This window comes from Gobio gobio, assembly GCF_949357685.1.
Source record: "Gobio gobio genome assembly, chromosome: 14".
NCBI lineage: Eukaryota > Metazoa > Chordata > Actinopteri > Cypriniformes > Gobionidae > Gobio > Gobio gobio.
This window is the reverse complement of record NC_137107.1, coordinates 19,601,041-19,614,610: the sequence shown is the minus strand read 5'-3', so window position 1 is coordinate 19,614,610 and position 13,570 is coordinate 19,601,041. Positions and strand designations below refer to the sequence as shown.

Sequence of the window (13,570 nt, the reverse complement as noted above, 5' to 3'; positions counted from 1 at the left end):
CTTTTACAGATTCTCACCAAAACAAGGAGATGCTGCGTTCACGCCATGTCGTAACCGTAGTTACGAAATGGCAACCAGTGACGTTCTAACCGGAGCTGTTTGCATCTATGTCAACACTATCAATGGCGAAATGAAACTGCAGCAGTCAGATGGCACTGGTACAACTAGAGCTCTGTAAGTTGTGTACTTTCATTATTATTGTAATGTTATAAACATGAGGCAATTTAAAGCTGTATCTCTGTTTGAAACCTGCAATTGCAGTTATATGCGGAATTAGCATCATTGGCTGTCATTCATTCACGCACCAGTGTGGATACTTCGGAATCACAGATTCTATGTCTTGGAAGTATCACCAAAATAAGAGTTTTCACCGGAATGATGTCATATGAACAAGTAAGTAACATATCTGTCACTTTTATTCTGACCAACTGAGAAAAAGATTTTACAATAACGGTAATTAAATCTAACGATTGCTTAGCGCACAGCACATCAAACTGTGCAAATCATTATTACCGTTATACTTTGTTCTCAAATTGTTAATGTTAACAACATCAGCATTGCGTGACTATGTGTATTTAGTGTGTATTAGCGTTACCTGTAGATTTAAATTTCTGTACAGTCTAATCTTTTGCTAAATGATACATTTAATTATTCCAGCTGCTGTGAGAAAAGGCTATAAATGATCCGCCACCTGCAGCATCCTCACATGCGAGCCGGACTCCTTCATGTGTACAGACGTGAAGTAATGGCACAAAGACGAACGGCACCATGCTCAAATTTCCCGCAGAAAGCTACCAGTACAGCTCAAATTATAACACATTATTACAAGCTTACCGTTGTGAATCGGCTAAGGTAAGAGGTTGATAGTAAATAAATAATGTATAAATAAAATTACATATGACAATACTGAAATTTTAGTTTGGTTGATATAACTGACAGAAGGATTATTAAAGGATTATTAGGAACACCATACTAATACTGTGTTTGACCCCCTTTTGCCTTCAGAACTGCCTTAATTCTACGTGGCAATGATTCAACAAGGTGCTGAAAGCATTCTTTAGAAATGTTGGCCCATATTGATAGGATAGTATCTTGCAGTTGATGGAGATTTGTGGGATGCACATCCAGGGCACGAAGCTCCCGTTCCACCACATCCCAAAGATGCTCTATTGGGTTGAGATCTGGTGACTGTGGGGGCCATTTTAGTACAGTGAACTCATTGTCATGTTCAAGAAACCAATTTGAAATGATTCAAGCTTTGTGACATGGTGCATTATCCTGCTGGAAGTAGCCATCAGAGGATGGGTACATAGTGGTCATAAAGGGATGGACATGGTCAGAAACAATGCTCAGGTAGGCCGTGGCATTTAAACCATGCCCAATTGGCACTAAGGGGCTTAAAGTGTGCCAAGAAAACATCCCCCACACCATTACACCACCACCACCAGCCTGCACAGTGGTAACAAGTGGATGATGGATCCATGTTCTCATTCTGTTTACCATCTGAATGTCTCAACAGAAATCGAGACTCCTCAGACCAGGCAACATTTTTCCAGTCTTCAACTGTCCAATTTTGGTGAGCTCGTGCAAATTGTAGCCTCTTTTTCCTATTTGTAGTGGAGATGAGTGGTACCTGGTGGGGTCTTCTGCTGTTGTAGCCCATCCGCCTCAAGGTTGTGCGTGTTGTGGCTTCACAAATGCTTTGCTGCATACCTCGGTTGTAACGAGTGGTTATTTCAGTCAAAGTTGCTCTTCTATCAGCTTGAATCAGTCGGCCCATTCTCCTCTGACCTCTAGCATCAACACGGCATTTTCGCCCACAGGACTGCCGCATACTGGATGTTTTTCCCTTTTCACACCATTCTTTGTAAACCCTAGAAATGGTTGTGCGTGAAAATCCCAGTAACTGAGCAGATTGTGAAATACTCAGACCGGCCCGCCTGGCACCAACAACCATGCCATGCTCAAAATTGCTTAAATCACCTTTCTTTCCCATTCTGATATTCAGTTTGGAGTTCAGGATATTGTCTTGACCAGGACCACACCCCTAAATGCATTGAAGCAACTGCCAGGTGATTGGTTGATTAGATAATTGCTTTAATGAGAAATTGAACAGGTGTTCCTAATAATCCTTTAGGTATATATATATATATATAATTATTTTTTTTTTATCCCACATGTCTTTTCATGTGTCCCATAGCCCTGCATTTTAAGAGTAGATTGTGAGTGAAAACAAAAACATGCTTTTGTTTTTACAATTTATTTTTAGAATGATGGATAAAAGGCCCAAATAAAATCAAAGATCATACAAACATGTGAACTAGTTGGACTTTCACAAAAATAACAAGTGCATAAATGTGAAGAACAAAGGTAAACAATGCGAGGCGATTCACTAGATGAATTGCTTTTATCATTCTTTCAGGTCACATTTGAATAGTTACACTTCTACAAACACAGATAGCCTACATCATTCACAACACACAAACACCAAAATGAGTTGGGTTAAATGCATAGATACTCTTAAAAACCCAACATTTTAATTTAATAAGAGTTATGTTAAAACAAACAAACACAAACAAGGTTTTACTAGGGTCAGGATACTAGAAAAGAAACCGCTTCAAGTTCCTGAGGTATCTTTGAAGACAGCTTGTAATCCTCAGTACTTCGATGCTGTCTACTGCAGTAACGACAAGCATTTTGTTCTTGTTAGACTAAAAAAATGTGCATGCCTAAATCCCATTCCTTTGTGTGACTATACTTTGAAAGACTGAAGATGCTGGAAAAGAAGTCTTATGCATACAGCTGGAGAATAGGCTCCCTTTACTTTTTGATACATAGCCAGAAAATGATGCTGCTTCCCCCACCGTCAGTTCATCTTGAAATAGCAGCGACACAACCCTAGACGACATGTGTCTGAATATTCAGCAAGTTTGTAAGTGAGCAACTGCAGCAAAACCATAAGAGATGCACAGCTAGAACTTGAGATGGAACATTAAATGGTAAAATGTCTGAAAAAAAAGAAAAGAAATGTCTAGTGACCTAAGTTAATAAGGGAGATAGGCAGTGCAAAGAGTGCCTTGTGAGGTTCACATCACATCTAATCATACGGCTGAAAAAAAAACATATTACATAAGGCACTTTTAAACTGTAAAAAAGTGCATTTGAGATCAGGCAGTAGCACCACTTGTTTATGAGGTCACTTCTCTCCGCTGGTTTCTCACTTCCTCCTCCTTCCGCAATATTTGCCTTGGCATCCTGCGCCCCCTACAGGAAAAGACACTGTCACTTTTTTATTCAAACTACAGTGTTATTTTACTACCATTGAGAGATTTAAATTTGTATTAATATTTTGAATTAGTTTTTATTTTATATTAACCATATTTCTTTTATTTTATTTAAAGTTTCAATAATTTAGTTGTGTTATTATACATTTTTATTAAAACATTTTTATTTCAGTTTTAGTTATTTTAGTCCGTCAGTTAAACTAAACGGAAATCATGCAGCGAAACAAAAAATTAGATATGCGATACGATATTGCTTTAAGTGTGTAAAATCTATTTAAATTATATATTTTTTTAAAATACCAAAGATACCATTTATGTGTTTCACATTCTTTCTGGGAAAAGAAAGCATCGCAACAACTTCTGAAAGTGACCAGCAGTGTTTTAGCAAAAATTTATGTCACAAATCTGACAATATAATTTTAACATCAATGTAAACAAACAAAACATGTAATGCCAATATTTAAATACCAAAAACTCTTTGCTTGACTTGGTAATATATAGTTACATCAACCTAAAACTTAACATTAAGAACATCCAGGTAAACAAACACACCTAAACTAGGTGGACCATTATTTTTATTTTTAGTTATCTTTGTTATTAAAGGTATTAGCAGGTTTACTGTATTAGCAGGCTGTCACTTAAAAGGTTAGTTCACCCAAAAATGAAAATTCTGTCATTAATTACTCACCCTCATGTCGTTCGACACCCGTAAGACCTCCGTTCATATTCGGAAAACAAATGAAGATATTTTTGTTGAAAGCTGATGGCTGAGAAAGGCTTCAGATAGGCCTCCATTGGCATTCAGTACATTTACACTCACAAGACCCATAAAAGGCACTTAAAACGTCGTTACAAAGTCCATCTCACCACAGTGACTCTACAATAATTTGACTTTATTCAACCTCTTCTTGTCTTCCCTGTATGCCTCCACGACGCATGCGCGAGAATATGACGTAGCGCCAGCGTTCAGGAATCCATGAAATGCACACATGAGCCCCATTTTGAGCACTACGCCGAGACCTAAAGCACAATCAATGTAGAATTCAACAGCTTAGACACGCGCGTCTTCCTCTGCTTGTAAATAAATCGCTTCTGGGTCATGTGTCCGAACGCCGGATCTTCGTAATATTCTTGCGCATGCGTCGTGGAGGCACACACGGAAGACAAGAACAAGTTGGATAAAGGCGTTATTTAGATTTTTTTTGGCGCACAAAAACTAGTCGTCGCATCGTAAAATTATTGTAGAGTCACTGTGGTGAGATAGACTTTGTAACGACGTTTTAAGTGCCTTTTATGGGTCTTGGGAGTGTAAATGTACTGAATGCCAATGGAGGCCTATCTGAAGCCTTTCTCAGCCATCAGCTTTCAACAAAAATATCTTCATTTGTGTTCCGAAGATGAACGGAGGTCTTACGGGTGTCGAACGACATGAGGGTGAGTAATTAATGACAGAATTTTCATTTTTGGGTGAACTTATCCTTTAAAGACCTAATGCACGGATCCTATTGACACGCATTCGGTTTCTTTCCCCAACTGATATCGTTCACTTAAAGCATAACCGACTGTGTTTTCATGAATACTCGTCAAGACAGCCATTTTGACATAACTGTGTGTGTATTTGACAGTTTGAGTGTGTAACAAGGCACGAAACAGAATTGAAGGGATCACACGCTTTCAGAGAGGTGGCTTGTGCGCACGTTTCGGTCTGTGTGTCAGACAGCGCAAGACTGCAAGGAGTTGTTTATTGGCAAGTTATTGCGTTTAATAACTCTTTTTAATGTCAAGCAAGTCACATAAGTAACAGTTGTGTGCACAGTTTATTCTCTGCTATATTGACCTAAAACGTACACTTTTCACAATGTTGAAGTAGCCTATTAAAACCATTCAGATATTGCTTGCCGTTGCGATATGCATATTGCGATATTTCGATAATTTCGATATATTGCGCAGCCCTAGTTCACGCCATGTCATAATAAGAGATTACAACACGTGACGCTGTAATTGGAGCTGTTCACGTTCTCAGATTCAGATTTATATTTCTCACTATGGAATATGCCCCTACCGCGTATTCCTCAGATGCCCTCTTACATTACGCCGGCACCAATTGGCTGGCAGACACTGTGTCTGGGCGTGGCTTCCTCACCCCTCTGTGTAAGAGGAGCAACACAACGTCGCTACAACATTCAAAAACCTCTTCTTGCTTCACACCAGAAGGCTACACATTTTGGATAAAACTTCTGGACAAACTACTGGCCACCACGTCGTTTTTCGCCTGGCTCCTTCAATTTGCATTCCAGCTGATTGCAAGGATTGTTCGATACAACGATGCCTGCAGCAATACAGACTATCCCAGCTAGTGAGGGAGATTCTATTCTTTGTTCATGCGGGAACAAAATTTCATGCACAATTGGAGATTGAGAGTCCCGGTTCCTGTGGACACTGTGCACACTTCACTAGAAGAGCCTTCGTCGCAGGCTAGCCCGCTAAGCTAGCCTGTCAGGCCAGGATCCCCTCATGTCACCAAGCCCCACTCCAGCTGTCACTCCTCAGGTATTCATTCCTGTAGAGCTGGCCACCATGGCAGCCTTATCCTGGGGTGAACAGCTTAATGCGTGCGTCCCTCTGCCCAGTGTGCTCAGCACGGATGAGGACGCACTTGATTTCGATGAAGAGGGACAATCGGACTTTCTTCTCTCTGAAGAAGAGGAAGATTTCGAGGACTCCCCTTTTCTCCCCCTGCGTACACGGCACAACAACTCACTGCGGCGGGATCCACGGAGGTGGCAGGCGAGGCACCATCCTCTCCGCTTCTCGGTGTTGATCTGCAAGATGTGTGCAAACGCACTGCAGAAAAACGAAACATTCCGTGGCCGACCGTGGTAGCAGAGACCGCAAAGTCTTGCTACGAGTGTAAGAGACTGCGGAGAGCGAAACGGGCAGCACAACAACTCCTTCCTGTATTTCCAGAGCTCCTGGAGGAGGTTGCTGTTACATGGAAGGACAAACCGTTTACCAGCAAGATGCCCTAGCAGGAAGGATCCGCTCTCGATGTGGAGGGGGTGGAGAAGGAAGGCCTTCTCGGAATGCCCCCCTGGAGCCATTGCTTGCCACGCACCTGCATCCAAAGTGCGGCTGCAAACGCTGCCATCTAAAGCGGACCGATTCCAGTCAAGCATGACAAAACACTTATAAGGCAGTCTCTCTCTCTGTCAGGGCTCTTAACGCAATCTCGATGCTGACCGCATTCCAAAAGCGGAGCTGCAGGACAAAGCCTCAACCATGCCAGGTCAGACACAGTGGGAAGAGATCTGTGCTATTATGGAGCTCTCTCTGCATCTTCAGAGATGCACAGTTCAAGCCGCGGGCAAAGCCATGGCCACAATGGTTATTCAAGAGAGAGGACGATGGCTTAACTTGGCTAATCTCTCAGACAGGGAAAAAGAAGCCATCCTGGACGCACCTGTTGTCCCAGAGGGCATTTTTGGCTCAGCTTTGACACTGATGCAAAAGCGATGCGAAGAAAAGAAGAGGGATGATAAGGCTTTGCAACTCTGTATGCCTAGAAAGACACAGACTGCACCCTCCACCACCTCGGCAGACCTTCGCACAAGGTACGGCCCGCCCACCCCCCAGCGTTCGCATTCCTAGACAGCAAAGACGGTCAGAGCGGAGTACCGGAACAGAGAACTGCCTGGCCTAGGAAGAACTAGACGTCCAGCCAGCCCCTGGTCGAGTTTCAGAGAGGAAACATTGTCTCCTTCCGCACATGCCTCAGGCTATTGGGACTGATGGCCTCAGTCCTGATAGTTATTCCCTTAGACTGTTCATTAGAGAGTTTATAAGACACAACATCACATCTGCCAGCCAATTGGGGCTGGCCTAATGTAATAGGCCGTCTGAGAAATATGCGAAAGGGGCTTATCCCACAGTGAGACACCTAACTTTTGGCTATCAGAGAACTGGGGTTACGCAAGTAATCTATAGTTTCTCTTACAGCAGTCACGTGGTACAAGTCGTAGCTCATAAAATTGCGAGTCTAAAGTTGTAATTACAAGTTCTACGATCACGTGAATGCTTTTTACAAGTCATGGTATGGCAATTACGTGAACGCACCTTTAGAAATATTGCCTTGGCAATTAGAAAAATAACTACATTTAAAAAGTAAGAATGTTTTTTTTTTTTTTGTTTGTTTTTTTTGCTTCAGTTAACTATAATAACCCTGACTACAACACTGTTCCCATAAATTACTATGGTATTTTGGCTCATGTTTTCTATTTAGCCTTAAGGTCCATATAAAACTTGTGCAACCCATTTTACTTACATTCATTTATGGAATAACATGCACTGAAAAGTAATTTATAATAGGAAAAGTATGTATTATCAAAGTAAGTAAATGTTTATTTATTTTGTAAATTAAAATAAACATGAACAGTAAAACATGAACATGTACAACTAAAAGTCATTGTTTCGACAAGTTTTTGCAGTATGGACCATAAAAAAAGATTGAAAGAAGTGCCTTTATATTGGTTTACGTACCTCTGTTGCCTCCTGCACCTAGAAAGCCTTGAAGAGCTGCATATTTGGCTGCTTTTGCTATATAGAAACACACATTTAAATGGAATAAATACTTGCAATTGTCTTATAATGTACAGCTCTAGGTCAAACTTTAATTTAATGATGCGCAACATTTGACATATAAGCTAACAACAAAAGACAATGTAATAGCAGCGTGTCTTACATTGCTGAGGTGTAAGTGGAGCACTTCCAGGTCCCCCTCCACCAGTGCCACCATAGCCTACAATACAACATCACAACTTTTCATTAATCACTCTAAACAACTTACATTGATTATTGAATCACTGAACTACACACTGAACCACAAGATCACCCTGCAGACATTTATTTACACACCACCAAAATTAAAAAGGGTTAGTTCACCCAAAAATGAAAATTAGCCCATGATTTACTTACCCTCAATTCATCCTAGGTGTATATGACATTACATTTAAAACTTTATGAAGTAAATTATCAAGCTTCCGGCCAATTGCCTTCTGTATTCAACTTACGGAAAAAGTGTAGTGCCTCTCGCTGTTCAAAATGCTTATGTTATGTCGTACAAGAGGACGTAAGCATTTTGAACTGCGAGAGGCAGTTCAATTCATGATAGAAAAACAGAAAATGTATGATAATTTGAATGTCTTTGCCGGTTCAGACCTTTTACATTATTTGGTTGGATTTATTTTGTGAGAAATTCAAATAATTGAAGTAAATTTGCTGTAATTATCACATTCCTACATTAATGAACCTATATAAATGAATTCCCTGGCATAATATCACATGCATTAGCTTTCTTTCCACACACTTAAGCCGCGTTTCCACCGCAGGAACCAGGGTCTAAATGAAGTTCCGGGTAAATATTTCTCCCTCCAAACGGCCCTGCTCGCGGGTAGTACTTTTTCAAAGTTCAGGAACTTTCGGGGATGGGACTTGGGCGCTGAACATGCTGATCGGTTGAACTCACGCAGCATTTTATTTCAACCGGCATTTTTAAAAGTCTTGGGGTTCCTTCTGCGTTCAGTAAATATCAGTCTTGCTCTTTCTGTCCGATGGTGTGCATTGTCTCAGCAATCGCACGGTCAATGTCCGTAATAGCTGATCATAACATACGTTGTCTTATTTTAAATCTAGCTTTCAGAATACGCTTTAGTATCAGTGCTCGTCTCTTTTCCGCCGTTTTGTTAATTACATCTTTAGTAAACCAATACATAACTAGCAAAAGCAGCACTGCTTGCGTCTCCTCCATACTTGATATTGTTGCAGACAGTATCGAACAAAAAATTTGTACTGTCCGTCGCTGACTGGGAGGAACAGTCCCACGTCTCTGGGGTGTAATTTCGGTGGAAATGGGGTTATACACACTCATGTAATTCATTCAGAACTGTAATAAAAAATTGCTTAACTTTTAGTTTTGTCCCCATTTCTCAGTCTCATCATTTACTCACCCTAATGTCATTCCAAACCCATAAGACTTTAATTAGTTCATCTTCGAAACATAAATTAAGATATTTTAAATAAAATCAGACAGACTTTTGTCCCTCACTTGAAAGCCCATTCACTCAAAACATGAACTTTTTGAAGCGTCAAAGTAATTGAAGTCTTCTGAAGAGACACGATTGCTTTTCATGATGAACAGATTGATCTTAGCCTTTTATCCGCGTCTAAACATTGATCAACAGTTCAACACACATACATAGAGAACATCAAATATGGTATTACCATATTTGAGCAAGAACATTTGAGCTTTGTTTACCATTTAAATCTGTTCATCATATAAAGTGATTGTGTCTCTTTAGAAGATATGTGTTTGGAACAACATGAGGTTGAGTAAATAACAGAATTTTCCTTTTTTGGTCAACCAACTCTTGAATTACATCTAAAAGAAAAGACTTTCTCGAATCCTCAGAGTTGGTGATACGCACATTAAAGTTGTCACAATGTTTCCTTTAGTTTTGTCTTCATTACCTGGATATGGCAGTTGATATCCAGCACCTGGACCTACTCCAGTCCCATATCCAGGGACTCCACCACCTACAAGATAAACAGACCCACTGTAACTCTGTATCTTGATATCTGCTCTGTCAAAGCGCTACACTGGAACAACAATAGAATTTGTGGATAACCCCATTTCCCCAAAGAGAATTGAGGAAAGACAAAATGGCTCACCTGGCTGGTACCCCTGACCACCCAAGGCACCCGTGCCGAAGCCTTTAATAGGTTGAAACAAACGCAAGTAAATAAAATCAATCCATCTGATGGCAGCCAGCCAGCTAATTTTACATGCAATTTATGCTCGTTCACCAAAAACCATGCAGTAAGTGAAGTGAATTTACCTGTTTTCCCAGGTTTCCCTGTTCCTGCTCCTCCTGGGTACCTGAAACCTGAAAACAACCATTCAAATTAATCAAATGAAAATGGTCTCAAACATAAACCTATGAAATAATTAATCTCAAGTGACAATGCTGAAGGTATGCATGTATTCTAAACAGAAACTTTACCTCCACCGGTTCCTACTGGGCTTCCAGCACCTCCTCCACCTCCTCCAGCTCCACCTAAACCTCCATACCCTACAATAAAAACAACATGTGAACTGAGATCTACATCATCATCATTATCATATGAAGATGTCAGTAGTGTTTCAATTGGACTGAATCTTCTGAACTTTCTCCAATAATGTTTTCAACCACATCCATATCCATGGTCACCTGGTATCTGCTACGGGTCTTAAACGATGTGAATGATTCTGTGCAAATTTAGTACTTATACTCCCATTGGAAAGAAAAAACAAACAAAGCTTTAGCATACTTTTAAAAAGTTGAATCACTGCATATTATTTACAACTAAATGACAATGTATTATGGTTTAACCCTCTATGGGACTAATTATGAAATCTAAGCTAGAAAAAATAAATCAATTTATATTTTACATACACCGATCAGGCATAACATTATGACAGGCGATGTGAATAACACTGATTATTTCTTCATCACCTGTTAGTGGGTGGGATATATTAGGCAGCAAGTGAACATTTTGCCTCAAAGTTGATGTGTTAGAAACAGGAAAAATGGGCGAGCATAAGGATTTGAGCGAGTTTGACAAGGGCCAAATTGTGATGGCTAGATGACTGGGTCAGAACATCTCCAAAACTGCAGCTCTTGTGGGGTGTTCCCGGTCTGCAGTGGTCAGTACCTATCAAAAGTGGTCCAAGGAAGGAACAGTGGAGAACCGGCGACAGGGTCATGGGCGGCCAAGGTAATGCTGGTTCTGATAGAAAGGTGTCATACAAAGTGCATCACAGTTTGTTGCGTATGGGGCTGCATAGCCTGCAGACCAGTCAGGGTCCTGACCCCTGTCCACCGAAAGCATCAAAACCAGGCCCGGTTACAGAATCAAATCACCGAGGGTGCTTCTGAAATTACTGAGGGTGCTCTAGTAAAGTGTAGATGTAGGCTAAGCAAAGGCTCCACCATACAGTGAGAAATTTAGGATTACTTACAAGTTCCAGTTATACCAGTAATTGGAATTTCAAAAATATTTTTGTGCTACAAAGGTTTATCTATTAATCTATTAGTCTGTATTTACACTACTTTAATGCATTGCTAGTATTTTAACATGTCATCTTCCCAAGAACCAGAAAAAAAAAGGTTTTGTCAATTTAGATTTTTTTTTGGTAATTACATTGTTTGGAGCATAAAAAACAAATGGATATTTTTGGGTTTAAAAAAATCCTAGAGGACACCAGAACCCATTTATTGAGAAAATGTAAAACGTAAAAGACATGAATAGGCAAAAACAATGGGATTTTTTTTTCATTCACCAATCAATTTTTATGCTTCATGTTTTTTTTTTGTTTTTTTATCCAAACTTTGTATAAAGATGTTTCCAAAATTAGTTTTCTACATCTGACTTTTGACCTTTTCTGGTGCCGTCATATATTAGGGTAAATCATTTTTTGGGCAAATTGTCTGAAATGTCACATTCAAATGCATTTTCACTATCTGAAAAGTATTGAAAAGATCTTAGTGTTTCAAAAAAACATTAAACATTGGTAGCACTTTCCCATGTACATACTATGTACTTATTATAGTAATTGCAATAATAACTAGGTACCAACCCTGAACCTAAACCTCAACCCTGATCCCTGAACCTAACCTTGACCCATGTAATTACCTTATATTACCCAGTATTTTCTTAGGTAAGTACATGTAAGAGCACATGCTATAAAATAAAGTACAGCCTAAAAAACTTTATTAACATTACAAGCCAGATTAGTAGATTTATTCATAGTGAATATACATTTATGCTCTAAAGCTAATGTAATGACATTGTAATAATTAGTCACTATTATGTTAATACTTTAAAAAACAAGAACCTGGGGCCAGTTGCATAAACAGCTGCTAACTTAAGAACTAGTTTGACCAATTAGCAGTTTATTACGGCTAATCAGTCTTCAGATTCAAATTAGACTGATCCATCTTTTTATGTACCTGACGTAAAGTTATGACCAGTCTTGAAGAAAAAAATAGATTACTAACTTGTAAGACTATTCTAAGCAGTTAATGCAACCGGACACTGATTTCCCAGGCCACCTGGGTATCCTGCATATAAGCTATTTATGCCACGGATGTGTAGTGAATGCATTTCAATGTGAACATGGATATATATTGGTATTTAATGGATTGTGGCATTTGCAATGGATATTTTCATGTAATTATAATGGTATTCCTTACAATTCTATAATTGTATTCCTCTGTTCTAACATTCTATTCTAATTTGCACTACTGTCAAACTTCTGTTTAATGTTTATTAAACTGCATGATACCTCCACCCACTCCAACGCCTCCAGGACCTCTCCCAACACCTCCTGGTCCAACTCCTAGACCCCCACCAATGCCTCCAGCACCACCAGGTCCAACTCCTAGACCACCGCCAAGACCTCCACCAATTCCTCCTCTTCCAGCCCCACCCAATGTTCCAGTTCCTCCATAGCCTGATAACACAAAACAATGTTTTGTGATTTTACATTTTGCCTAAGGATTATTTATTGCATCTGTAAAGTGATTATTTAATGAGTTGTACATACTTTTAGGTGGTTTTAATGCACCAGGACCATAACCAAGCCCTTAAAAAACAAATACATATTTGAATATTTAAATGTAATCAAGTATGAGGGATATACAGTATGAAATGTGTAAGCACTTCAAAAAACATACCACCAAGTCCAGGCCCTCCAAGTCCACCGGTACTGCCAGGGCCGCCACCACCATAACCGCCCGGGCCACCGCCGTAACCACCTGGACCACCTCCATAGACACCGGGTCCTGTTCCATATCCGCCTGGACCACCTCCATAGACACCGGGTCCTGTTCCATATCCGCCTGGACCACCTCCATAGACACCGGGTCCTGTTCCATATCCGCCTGGACCACCTCCATAGCCACCAGGGCCTGTCCCATACCCGCCTGCTGCCCCATAAACTTTGATCAAAGTGATAAAGAGTTATTTAACTTTTAGTCTTTCCAGTTCAGTCCATGTTTATAAATACAACCAAACTGCATTTTTATTATAAGAATTGTGGAATAGCAAGAATGTTTTCTGGCACCTTTTCCTTGTTTTCCACCCACTGCAGCCCCACTGGGAAACCTGAGGCCTGCAAAAAAAATGTTTAAGGCACAGTTCTCAGCACAACAAGACTAGTGCATAAAATATCATGAATAAGGTAGCTTTTT

The 13,570-nt window shown here is 40.0% G+C and overlaps 1 protein-coding gene across 1 annotated transcript in view; it reads right to left on the bottom strand.

The window, feature by feature from the left end:
- Positions 1–2,254: 2,254 nt before the first annotated feature.
- elnb (elastin b) overlaps positions 2,255–13,570 on the bottom strand; it is a 29,077-nt gene continuing 17,761 nt past the window's right edge. The window contains exons 46-56 of the mRNA XM_079834528.1: positions 13,444–13,491; positions 13,145–13,318; positions 12,925–12,963; positions 12,664–12,831; positions 10,340–10,408; positions 10,175–10,222; positions 10,008–10,049; positions 9,807–9,872; positions 8,023–8,079; positions 7,821–7,877; positions 2,255–3,264 (exon numbers count right to left, since the gene is read on the bottom strand). Of these exons, the coding sequence (XP_079690654.1) occupies positions 3,218–3,264; positions 7,821–7,877; positions 8,023–8,079; positions 9,807–9,872; positions 10,008–10,049; positions 10,175–10,222; positions 10,340–10,408; positions 12,664–12,831; positions 12,925–12,963; positions 13,145–13,318; positions 13,444–13,491 (815 nt within the window). The 3' untranslated portion in view covers positions 2,255–3,217. The remainder of the gene's footprint in view (positions 3,265–7,820; positions 7,878–8,022; positions 8,080–9,806; positions 9,873–10,007; positions 10,050–10,174; positions 10,223–10,339; positions 10,409–12,663; positions 12,832–12,924; positions 12,964–13,144; positions 13,319–13,443; positions 13,492–13,570) is intronic.